The sequence below is a fragment of the Dendrobates tinctorius genome, unplaced genomic scaffold, assembly GCF_039654945.1.
Source record: "Dendrobates tinctorius isolate UK_male_01 unplaced genomic scaffold, ASM3965494v1 ptg000187l, whole genome shotgun sequence".
Classification (NCBI taxonomy): domain Eukaryota; kingdom Metazoa; phylum Chordata; class Amphibia; order Anura; family Dendrobatidae; genus Dendrobates; species Dendrobates tinctorius.
The window spans coordinates 3,449,637-3,462,599 of NW_027361854.1; the positions used below are offsets into that span (position 1 = coordinate 3,449,637).

Genomic DNA, 12,963 nt, shown 5'->3' on the forward strand with positions numbered 1-12,963 from the left:
TTCCGTGTGAGGGGGAATATCTATTTGGTCCCATGCTGGACGAACTTTTAGAAAAAGCTCATGACCTATGCCGCAAGAAGGTCCTGACAGAGGTGCCAGAGGCGCAAAGGGGAAGAGGTTTCTACTCCCCTCTGTTCCTAGTCCTTCAGGACTATAAATCTTAAGTCCCGCAATGAGTTTCTGGTCATACATCCGTTCAAAATGGAAACAATCAATTCCACAATAAAATTGCTGTTTGAAAATTGCTTTATGGTGGTGTTAGATGTAAAAGACGCCTACTACCATATACCCATTCATGCAGCTCATCAGCGTTTTTTCAGAGTGGCGGTTCAGTTAGATGAGTCAGTTCAACATTTCCAATATGCGGCCCTCCCCTTTGGTGTGGCAGTCACTCCCCGGGTGTTTACTAAAGATATAGCAGAGGTTATGGCCCATCTGCATGAATCAGACATTCTAGTGGTCCCCTACCTGGATGACTTCCTTATTATAGGCAAAACGGCAGAACATTGTTTGAAACAGCTACAAAGGGCAATGTCTGCCCTAGAGCGGTTAGGATGGCTGCTTAACATCAAAAAGTCTCGGTTACAGCCAATGAGAGTCCAGCAATTCTTAGGCCTAATCCAAGATTCTGAGAAGCAGGAATGCCGTCTGCCTCCTGAGGAGTTAGTTCGCCTACACTATCAGGTCCTGAACGCTTCCAATAACCCCACCATGTCCCTCAGGAAAGCCATGTCCCTTCTGGGCTCTCTCTCGTCCTGTATCCCCGCGGTCCGGTGGGCTCAGTTTCATACAAGGAAATTACAGGGCGAGGTTTTATTACATCAAATAATCCTTGGGGGTTACCTGGAGGGCCAGCTAACTTTGTGCCGAAACATGAGGGAGTCCCTAGAATGGTGGCTAGAGGAGAATAATTTATCCAGGGGGTGCCCTGGGAGTATAACATAACCCGCATAATCACCACAGATGCAAGCCCTTCCGGTTGGGGGGCCCATATGGGTGAGATTTTGGTCCAGGGCCTATGGGAGTATCATCAGGTAGAAATGTCATCTAACCTGGAATTGACAGCAGTGGAACAGGCAGCTAAAAAGCTCCTTGTGTATCTACAGGGTCATCACGTGCGAGTGTTCTCCGACAATCAGATCACCGTGGCTTATATCAATCGCCAAGGCGGGACTCGTTCCAGACCCCTGATGAATGTAGCAGAGCAGCATTTTCTATCTTTAACAACTCTACATATAAAAAGGGAAAGAAAACACCACAGCAGATTTCTTAAGCCGCAATCTACTAAAACAAGGGGAATGGTCCCTAAAAACCTCAATCTTCGACCTGATTGTACAAAAATGGGGACAACCAGAGGTAGATCTCTTCGCCACCAAGGAAAAACAGGAAAGTAAGACCATTCTGCTCTCTAAATCCCAGATAGGATCCTCTGGCGGTAGATGCCTTTCTGTTAAAGTGGGATGTCAGGCTAGCCTACGCCTTCCCTCCCCTATCTCTACTACCCCTGGTGATGAGGAAAATCAGAAAAGACAGGGCGAGGATTATAGTAATCGCTCCTTTTTGGCCCAGGAGGGCACGGTTCTCATGCCTCAGGACCATGTCGGTGTCCGATCCTTGGGTTCTTCCGGACATCCCGGATCTCCTATCCCAGGGCCCAGTTTTCCATCCTCAGGTGGCTGGCCTACATCTGACGGCGTGGAGTTTGAACAGTCACTGCTAAAAGATAAAGGTTTCTCCCCAGACCTGATTAACACCCTACTTAAAAGTAGAAAAATCATTACAACCAAAATTTACTTTAAAATCTGGAAGAAATTTCTTCAGAACTCAGGAGTAGTCGCTGGGGAATCAGCGCCTATAATTCAAATCTTAGAATTTCTACAGAAAGGTCTGTACATGGGGCTTTCTACCAGTACTCGTAAAGTATCAGCCTTGGTGGCCCTCTTTAGCTGCAACATCGCAGGTAATTACTGGGTCAGTAGATTCATTAAGGCGGCAGGTAGATCCAGACCAGTAGTGAAGGATAGGTTCATGCCATGGGACTTGAACCTATCTCATCAGCTTCCATAAAAAACCTGTCCCTCAAAGTAGCCTTCCTGGTAGCTCTGACGTCAGCTCGTAGAGTAAGCGACATCCAGGCATTATCTAGGCGACCTCCTTATATACAGTTCAGAGACGATAGGGTAATACTTAGGCCTGATCCAGCATACTTAGGGCCTCGTCACACACAGCGATCTCGCTAGCGAGATCGCTGCTGAGTCACAAGTTTTGTGACACAACAGCGATCTCACCAGCGAGATCGCTGTGTGCGACAGCGATCAGCGACCGGCCCCCCTGCCGGACTTTTTTTTTCGTCGCTGGTCTCCCGCTGGCCAGCACGCATCGCTGCGTGTGACAGGCGGGAGACCAGCGATCAGCTGGTAACTAACGTACACATCGGGTATCCCAGGGACGTGCGTCCCTTAGATACCCGATGTGTACCTTAGTTGCCAGCGCGCTGATGCAGAGATCCCTGAACCCCAGAGAAATAGTGTCACTGTGTGGAGCTGACATTCACCGCCTGTTCAACCGGTGCGTTCCCATTCCCCGGCGGACAGTGTCACAGCCCTGGGGAGCAGTCTCCTTCACAGGAGAAGCCTACAGCCGCGATTGGTGCACCGGAATCTGCACCCCAGGTGCCGAACCTGAACGAACTCCGGTGGATAAGTCTGCGGGACCCTGGGGGAGAGAGAAATACTGAGGCACGCTTTTGCCCCTCCCCCTTCTTTGTTTTCTGTCACTGGAGAGCGTCGCTATTTTAACAGGCTGCAGACAGAAGCCTTGTGGCGGCAACAGGAGCATTAACTGTTAGGGCACCAAGGTATTTACTTTTCCTTTCCTGGTAACTAACGTACACATCGGGTATCTAGGGAAGCACGTCCCTTAGATACCCAATGTGTACGTTAGTTACCAGCTCCCTGCATCAGAGCGCTCGGCGTCGCGGTGATGATCGCTGGTGAAGCTGTCTGTTTGACAGCTCACCAGCGATCCTGACACATTGATATCTTTGTCAGGATCGCTGGTGAGTCGCTATGTGTGACTGCAGCTTTACCTAAGGTAGTTTCTAGTTTTCATAGGACACAGGAAATAGTCCTTCCATCCTTCCTCCCTAATCCAGCTAACGAGAAGAAAAAGAAACTACACACCCTGGATGTTAGGAGATGTCTCATAGAATATCTGGCAGTTACCAATCCCTGGAAGAAGGACAATGCCCTATTTTTCTCCCATCAAGGCGCTAAGAAAGGTCTTAGAACATCAAAAAACACACTAGCCAGGTGGATCAGAGAGGCTATTTCCCTAGCATACACCTCAAAAGGCAGGTCGGCACCTGGGAAGCTGAGGGCGCATTCCACCAGAGCCATGGCGACCTCGTGGGCCAAAAGATCAGAAGTCTCCATTGACCAGATACAGTATGTAAGGCGGCTACTTGGTCCTCTCCTAGCACCTTTTATAGTCATTATAGGCTAGACCTGGCCAGACCTCTCCTTTTGGTGTAAGGGTGCTGCAGGCTGTAGTCCCTCCTTAAATTAGTTATTACTCTCTGTAATTCTCTCAGGTGGTGCTGTCATGAACGACCGAATAAAGTCTTCGATAAATACCGTTAACCGGTGAGTAACTGAGTCCATGACAGCACCCGTATATTACCTCCCCTTAGTTAATTTGGGTGTGCACTTCTTCCTCTTGTATATGTCCACTGGTGATAAGTAATAATAGTAATGTATATAAATCATGCCATTAACCTTGGAGGTCCTCCTGTGCTCTGTAATCCAACTGATGCATTGGAGAGGTGCCGCCCTTTTGTATCTGTAGGTTTCCTGTTCCTGAAGGGCGGATTCCCTCTCTCAGGTGGTGCTGTCATGGACTCCGAAAAATACTGTAAACCGGTGAGTAACTAAGACTTTTTTTTCTTCTTTCAATTAATATATTATTCAGTGTGTAAAATAGGGGGCTGGTCAGCAGCCATCAGTATGAATACCTAGTCGGAGCACCACATGAAGACCCCCCCCACAGGACGCCCCGGAGCACGAGCGTATCATTAGCTCAAAACTGCAAATAAAAAAAATTTTACACAACAACCACAAGACGGATTTCATCAAGCAAAATATCAATGTAATCTGGATAAGGGCGCCAACCTGATACTGTCTGTAGGTTACTGTGCACAATCCTGCTGACAGGTTCCATTTAAGCCTAGAAAGGAACACGTCTGTAATTAAATTCTTTCATCTCTGCTTTTACAGAACTTGATGTCTGGAGACTTTACAGAAAAACCTCACAAAATAAATACACTTCTCCTGATTAGGGATGAACGGACCTGAACCCCATAGAAATAAAGGGGGCACCCGAACTTTGTAGCTGGAAAATCTCTCTGATCTATAAAAAAAAAAAAGTCAGAGTTCAGCACCATGATTGAATTTGCTCATCTCTACATCTGATCCTACAAGACTCAAAACACATTTTATTACCAGTGTAAAGGCCCTTTTACATTTAGCGATGCACCAGCGATCCGACCAGCGATCCCACCCGGTCAGGATCGCTGGTGCATCGCTAAATGATCGCTAGTGAGCTTTCATACAGAAAGACCTCACAGCGATTCAGCAGCGACGCAGCGCACGATACTTACCATTCACACACAGCGATCCTGCGTCCTCCCGCCCGTCTCCAGCGTCGCTCGTCGTCACAGCAGGAAGTCTCAGCAGGAAGCGCCTAACGAGAAATGGAGCCGGACATTCTCGCGCGATCAGCGATGGACAGCGGGGGAGCCGGTCGCTGGTAAGTATCACACATAGCGATATCGCTAGCAATATCGCTATAACGTCACAAAACCAGTGACGTTTTAGCGATATCGCTTAGTGTAAAACCCCCTTAAATGTCAAGTCTTAAAGGCAAAAAAATCATTTATTTACATTAGTTTTCCATGACTAGATTAGAGTTTGTAACAGACTCACCGGTGCAAGGATGTCCCCAGTGTATCTCTTTATAGGGTTAGCCTTTCGGCGATAAGTCCCCTCTTGAGAAGTTACACTCTGACGTTTTTTGGCCTCTTTCTGGCGGATTCTGAGGAGCTGGAGGCGCTTCTGGCGTCTGCTTATAATCACTGTCAAATTAAGAAAGAACCGTACACGGACTAAGTTTTTAAAAGGTAAATGTGAAAAAGTTACAGAAATTAATGTCTCCAACAGGACAGATGGTTATGCAGACAATACCAAGCTGGTTTGGGATTCGATCAGTTCAAGAGAAGAAACAAACAGGTCTCTCCAATAAGATATTATAAATGTTTATTTTCATGTATACTATGGATTTACTAAAACACAAATATTACCACTACCCTTTAGACTCCTGCCCTAAATAATAGCAATTGGGGTGAAACAGGGCGCATCACTTGTCACTACTAAAGAGGGTCCTGCTGGCCTGTGACTTTGAGCCTGGACCCAATATTTAGTGTCAGCATGACAACTAGATAGAAAGCAACTAAAAATCCTGGTTAATGAAAAGGATGTGTTCAGTGCACGTTTTGATCATTTAGTACAGCGTGCCCGATCACCATGGTAAGGTGTATTCCTATTATTTGGGCAGCATAGGATACCAAATAAAGAAGGATTACAGGTGCACCTGTTATTAGGTTTGGCAGCATGAAATCTGAGGCTGGATGCATGATTGCAGCTCAATACGCTTTCCTGTGAACCTCATCCCACCCCAATCCAAGTGACAGGGAGAGACCCATCAATGACACCAGGCAGGGAGAAGCAGACTGAGGGCGGTGCTGGACTAGTCAGGTCTCTCCTTATAGGCCCCAGATGACTACTCAGACTACGCCTTCTCAGAAACAGAGAAAAACCATGCCAGACTACAATTGTGCAGCCAGGCTCTGATTCCTGCTGCCGGCGACCATTAATCAATCTAACGTTATGCGCTTGTGCGCATGATCCCCAACTACGCTATACGGCCCCTAAATTATACTTGTGTCTCTATAATAACTATGTTAGAGATAGAAAAATATTCAGAATTGAGAGTCTTCAGTGGTTGACACCTTTTAACCTCTTTGAAGAGACCTGAGTAGTCTCGAAAGCTTGCAATGTGTTACCATCTTTTCAGTTACCTTTTAATGGCTATCAACCACTGAGGACTCTCAATTCTCAATATTTTTCTATCTACTGGCCAACACGGTACAAAGATATACATCTTTCCTGTATGTTAGAGATACAGACATGTACATAATAAGATAGACAGTAATACAGACAATGTATTTTGACTCCCTGTATTTGTGATGACCTAATAAAAAGAATTCTCTGCATTTTGGATGTGGTCACCACCTTCGCCTTTTGCTTCAGTGACACAGACTTTGGGAAGCCTGGAGCAGATCTCCAAGTGACAGCTGCATTCTGTCCTGGAGGGGGATTGCGGCAGACCCAGAACTTGTGGGGTCTGAGTCCTCAGTAACCTTAGAGCCGGAAGTCACATTATATTATCAACCTTTCCCATTAACCTTTAACCCTTGTTGACCTGAATACACACTGCAGAGCGTCACACAGATGGTAGGAGTCAAGTACATGAGTTCAGTGACTTGCAACAGATTACAGTATATGGTCTACACATTTTACTAAATGGCTATTTCGTAGGGAAAAGATTCTCTGCAAGTGCACATATACATTTAAGAGATTATAAACTAAGGGCTAGGTTCACATGATGGCTTAAGACACGATTTTCATTTTCTGCAGGAAAAATTTGCAATGGACTCTCAGATTTCTTCCAAAATTTGCAGTGTAACAGACATCACAGAAAAACATCCTTACCAATAGGTCAGATTACCAATCCACTTGCAGGATGCAGAAGACCCCCGTAAATTGCGAGCTTGTATATTTTGCCAAAATATCAACCAATACCTCATTTTTAATCTTTTTTTTGCACATTATTCCATTTTCATGCAGGATGCAGCCCAGCTCTTTAAGTCTGCTTTATGGGGGATACACATAGTGCAGGACAGGCCGCCTGATACAATAGTAGAGGCGTCATCAATAGGCTGGAAGCCAGACAGACAGTGAGCATCACACGTACCTGTGTGACTGGCGCCCTATGCAAGCCTCTTCTGTGTGCATTTTTACTGCTAGGCAACCACCCCCTCCATGAATTGGTAGGTTAATATCTTGATTTTTATATAGCGCTAACATATTCCGTAGCGCTTTATGGTTTGCACACATTACAGTAACATCCCTGTCCCCGATGGGGCTCACAATCTAAATTCCCTATCAGTATGTCTTTGGCAAACGTAGTTCCGGTACATGAGCCAGAAGTGCGTGTGTCGACGCATGACACTTCTGGTTTTTGGCTTTACCCGCAGTTGGGCAAAGCTTATTGCGCAGGAGCGAAATGCAATATTTAGGAGCAGGCGTGAGATGTCGCACGACGCAAGAGGCATTATCCATGAAGTAGGAAGGCGAGCAACAGCCAATGGGAGTGATGTAGAGGCCCGAAACCACGGCCATCGGACCGGACTGAGCAGATTAACATACAGCGCGGGAGACATTAAAAAAGTTTTCATGCGTATACAAGGGGAGTCAGGGGGTTCTAGCAGGATGAAGGGAATGCATAGCAGACGCTGAATAAGGCAATATTTTTAGCTGCTGTGTCACAAAACTGGTGACAGGTTCCCTATAAATTACGGGGGTCTGCTGCATCCTGTTAATGCATTGGCAATGTGACCTGTTTGTTTTTCTATGAGGTTCCCTGAAAGTGAACCACATTTCGATTAGCCTCACCGCCTTGACATAAACCACAGTCTTTTCCATGCAGCATCTGCAGCTATAAGTAGCTTGCAATTTTATTTTTTTTCCCACTTGTACATTTTCTGATTCATGTAAATGAGGTTAATGAAACCCCAGTCGTATCCATGGGGACACAGACTTCGATTTCACCATGGAATACATGTCACCCGCCATGTAAAATTCTTTAGATCATTTATTCCTGGTCCTAAACTAAAGTTTGATGTTGAAGTCCATGCAGATCACCAACTCTCCAGCCCTCTGTATAAGGGTCTTATTCTCTTTTTGCTCCAGTTCAGGCCTCCGACTCATAGCGGGCTGTATAGCAGAAGGCCACTGTCCGGAGGCTCTCCACTAGTGAGCTGTGATACAATGCTCCAACAGGTCGATTCTTCTTAAGAGAAAAATACCTTTAAATACGGCAGGCAAAGGAGCAGGTCCCGATTTCTGTTTAGATGCACGAAAATAGGTCCCATATTACAGCTCAGATTAACCAGAAGACACAATGTTGCACTATTAACCTTGTTTGCAATCACAATGCTGAACAATAAGCATTTTTTGTGGCCACTTTCTCTGGTTAGTGCAATCATTTTAGAGACATCTTGCATGCGCCACAGCACCATGCTGGAGAACAAGCTCTCAGATGTCTGTTACATTTTGAAGATTGGGTGTTACCATCCTCCTTATCTGTAATTAAAGGAAACCTTGCCTATACTGTATCTTAAAGGGAACCGGTCACCTCGTTTTTCAGCTATAAGATACAACCACTGCCTTTCGGGGCTTATTTACAGCATTCTGTAATGCTGTAGATAAGCCCCCAGTCCGACCTGAAAGAGAAGAAAAACAAGTTTTATTATACTCACCCAGGGGCCGTCCGGTCCAATGGGCGTCGCAGGTCCGGCACCTTCCATCTTCATGCAATGTCGTCATCCTGCTTGCTTCGTGCAGCGCTCCTGCGCAGGCGTACTGATCGGCCCTGTTGAGGGCAAAGCAAAGAACCGCAGTGCGCAGGCGCCAGGAAAGGTCAGAGGCCCAGCACCTGCGCACTGAAGTACTTTGCTCTGCCCTCAACAGGGACAATCAGTGCGCCTGCGCAGGGAGCGCTGCATGACGCAAGCAGGATGATGACATCACATGAAGATGGGAGGCGCCGGACCAGTGACCTGCGACCCTCATCGGACCTGACCGCCCCCGGGTGAGTACAATAAAACTTGTTCTTCTCTTTCAGGTCAGACCGGGGGCTTATCTACAATATTCTAGAATGCTGTAGATAAGCCCCGAAAGGCAGTGGCCGCATCTTATAGCTGAAAAACAAGGTTACAGGTTTCCTTTTAACCTCTGTCAAAGTAAAAATACGTTATTTTAGCAAATGCCAATACATACCCCAAAACACAGCTATACTCACCATCTGTATGCGAGAAGCCTTCAGCTGTCAGCTTCCACTGGACTACAATTCCCAGAATGCTCAACACTGGCCAAATGCCAAGAACCACCCAACTGAACCAGCAGAGGGGAAACGACACCTCGAGGCGGAGACAGTCATAGACGTACTGCACCAGCAGCATTAATTCAATGAAATAATCTGTGCACACAGTCAATATAGCAGCTCCAAAGGTGGCGGTGGAAATCACAGTGAAAAGCTTTTGCCACTGCAGAGTCAATACAGCAAAGAGCATAGCGGAGCCCATCATGGCGCCTATAGGAATCCAGGCGGTGGGTGGATGGAAGAACTGCTCCAAGCCCACAAGACAAGCTGTGGCCAGAAGAAGTCCAAGAATCAGGCCGGTCATGAACAGGCCCACACTGTGTACAAGCATAGTGACCAGTCCACAAAGCAGGCCAATGCCCAAGGCGATGCCCGCACTTAGCTCCAGGCTCAGCTGGGTTTCCAAGATTCGCTCCTTGTAACAAAGTAAAAAAATAACCGCTGAACCAGCCAGCAGACCGGACAGGAACATGATGGCTTTGAAGCACCGGTAACCTGTAGAGAAAGACAGCAGAAACTTAGGGTAAAGTATATACAGAAGTCAATACATTGACTTACAATGCTGACCCTACAGCAGACAGTGGTCTTTTTTAGTAATAGGATGCTTCTTTCCAACATACTGGGATTACAGGCAAACTATATATCACCCTCACAAATTAGAGGGGGGGATCCCATGGCCAGTCCCCTCTGCAATCATGCATTTACTCTGTCCTGAAAGTTTACATCCAGTCTCTCACACATTCGTGTTTCACGGTCCAAGTTCAGACAGTGATATCCGGAATGGCCGAGCGTCTCCTGACCAGACTTCAGGAGTAACATATATATATATGTGTATGAAGCTATGGAGTTCAGGTCAGGAAAGAATTGGCCAGTCTGCACATGGTGGTCGGTAGTAAGACTATCAAACCAGCCTAAAATTAACCAAGAGAAGTGTATTTTTATAATTTTTTTTTTTAAAGCAATTATTACAATTTTATTACAATAAAATATCTTCCACTACTGTGTGGATAGCATAGTTCCAATCCAGATTGAGCCTCAACGGTTGAATCAGAGTTATTCAATAAATTTACTTTTTTTTTTTTTTTTTTTACTACTATGGACCCACAACTAACAGGCAAGTAGTTGCCAACTATCTGCCTGCTGTGCTTGGCACTGATCTCTGCCGGTACAGAGCAGTCGCAGAGATCAGTGTCTTCCGCTGACGTCACATCAGAGCAGCAGCTTCTCTTCTGCTCTCTCGATGGGCCGTGACGGACAATGTCAGTGATTGACAGCCGGCTTCCTGCTGCCTACCTGTGGGAAGTCGGCTGTCAAGTCCCGTGGACAGAGCAGTCTGGCGGGAGAAAAGCTGCTCTGGTGACATGGAGGAGCTAAATCACCGGCAGGAACAGCCCATGACCTCTCTGAGATGGCACCGCACAGAACAGGCAGGAACTTACCTCTGTCAACAACTACCTGTTTTTATAGTTTATGCACACAGATTAAAAAAAAAAAAAAAATCCTGGACAACCCCTTTAACTGTTTATTTGGTTATCAGGGTTACACTGCCTAAATGCCATCAGTGGCTCTGCCAGGCAGCATGTTCCTCAGTGTTGGACTACTCAGGCTTTCAGCTCAAAGAAGAATGGTCAGAAATGTGACAACACAGGTTCCCCCGACTCAATTACATGTTTGTGAAATATACGCACAGTAACTGCATTACAATGGCACCAAATCTACGGCTGGCCATGCACACAGGAGAGCCGTCAGCCGAAGCCTTCTCACATCTCTACCGTAAGGCATTAGGATCAGCCCCCCGCTATCTACAAAGAGGGGGTCCCCATACACATGAGTTACTCTGATAATTCTGCTTGAAATGGAAAGAGACCAACTTAGTTATCCTTACAAAGAGTCCAGATATAATTGTACCGCAAGATAAATATAATAAAACATGTGACAAACTACTGTACATTTTCCTCTGATTTGGATGTAGCAGTCAGACTATTTTTGTACATCTTCCTCTACTAAATGTAAACCTTCACATTTCTTTTCCATTACAAGGTTAGTAAAGAAAGTTTCCAAGAAAATATATTTCTCTGTGTATTGGAGAAATCTGAAATTAAAAGCTACCTCTACCCATTAAAGGGACAACCCCTTTTTAAACTAAATGATTGTCACCGATAAAATGAAAAGAAAAAAAAAAAAAAAAAAACACCCTATACCCACCTCCCGTGCCAGCAATTCCCACGGTGTCTGCACGCTCTCCCCCCAGGGATCTCATGCTGTTGTTGTGACTAGTGATGAGCGAGTATACTCGTTGCTCAGGTGTCCTCCGAGTATCTTGGCGTGCTCGGAGATTTAGTTTTTGTCGATGCAGCTGCATGATTTGCGACTGCTAGACAGCCTGAATACATGTTTGGATTGCCGCTTTGTTAGGGAATTCTCACATGTATTCAGGCTGTCTAGCAGCTGCGTCAAAAACAATCTCCAAGCACGCCAAAATACTCGGAGGACACCCAAGCAACAAGTATACTCACTCATCACTAGTTGTGACACTTGAGCCCTACATGAAGAGGAAGTCCGGCTGCAGCTGATCTCAGACTTCCGCTTCATGTTCAACCCACAAGTAGGTGGGGACAGTGACGCCAGCGCTGATTGGGCACCAGGGTCACGTGTCACAACACCGCACGAGAGCCCCAGGGAGAGAGAGAGGGTGCCGACACTGCGTGAACGGAGCCTGCACGGGAGGCGAGCATAGGCTTTATTTTATCGGGGCCTAACATTTAGTTCAAGAAGGGGTTACCCTAATAGTGGACAACCCCTTTAATGCTAGATATTTTATTGCCTGGTTCTAAGCAAAGTACCTGATTTTAAAGGAAAATCATCAACAGGAAACTATATTGTTTAAAGCAGTCTTTTTGTTCAATTTTTTCTTCTTTTTCAATTTATTTTAAAGGGCACGTGTCAGGAGGAGCAACCCTCGTAAGCAGTCTATATGAGCAAGTAGGTCATAGGAAGCTGAATAAACTCATACCTTGATATCTGCGATCCAATGTCTTAAGAAAAACATGGATTTGTTTTGAATATATAAATGAGCTGTTAAGATCTATATGCCAGAAACAGATCTCCCTGAGAATCTGCCTCCATAAATTATTTTAAATAAAAGGGGAGCTACCAGTGTGAGGTGTGATGGCCGCTCTCTGCTCTCCTGATCTCACTGCAGAGCTGTGTGTGATTATACCTGACACATCTGCAGGTTCCTCTCACAGGCAGACAGGGTTGAAATGCAGCACAGTCGTTTGTAAGGAGGCAAAGTTCAGTTCTCCTGTTCTGTGTTAGTTACATGTCTTACACTGAAAACACCTCCTTTCATACAAAATAAGTTCTGAAGGAAGATTGTCAGATATATCCATGTCTGGTACATTAGTCTTAACAGCTAATTTACATTTAAAACAAAATAAACCATCGATTTCTTTGGAATAAAACATTGGATCGCAAACATCAAGGTACCATTTTATTCAACTTTCTATGACCTACATGCATGTATATGTTGGCTTCGGACAGTTGATCGTACCAAGATTCCTGTTAAAAGCACAAAGTTTTTGCTACCCCATGTAAGAGCAACAAGATGTAGCGGCTGCGACCCAGATTCCAGTGATGTATCACTTATTGGTCTGCTTACTGCAGTTTTGATAAAATATGTGT

At 45.6% G+C, this 12,963-nt stretch overlaps 1 protein-coding gene across 4 annotated transcripts in view; it reads right to left on the bottom strand.

The window, feature by feature from the left end:
* The window catches only part of LOC141055585 (transmembrane protein 198), a 69,988-nt gene that overhangs the window by 6,044 nt on the left and 50,981 nt on the right, over positions 1 to 12,963 (bottom strand). For 2 of the 4 annotated variants that reach the window (XM_073552238.1, XM_073552237.1), the window contains exons 3-5: positions 9,199 to 9,774; positions 4,983 to 5,131; positions 4,349 to 4,407 (exon numbers count right to left, since the gene is read on the bottom strand). In XM_073552238.1, coding sequence (XP_073408339.1) covers positions 4,349 to 4,407; positions 4,983 to 5,131; positions 9,199 to 9,774 — 784 coding nt within the window. The remainder of the gene's footprint in view (positions 1 to 4,348; positions 4,408 to 4,982; positions 5,132 to 9,198; positions 9,775 to 12,963) is intronic. The other 2 variants (XM_073552235.1, XM_073552236.1) reach the window with 1 other exon arrangement.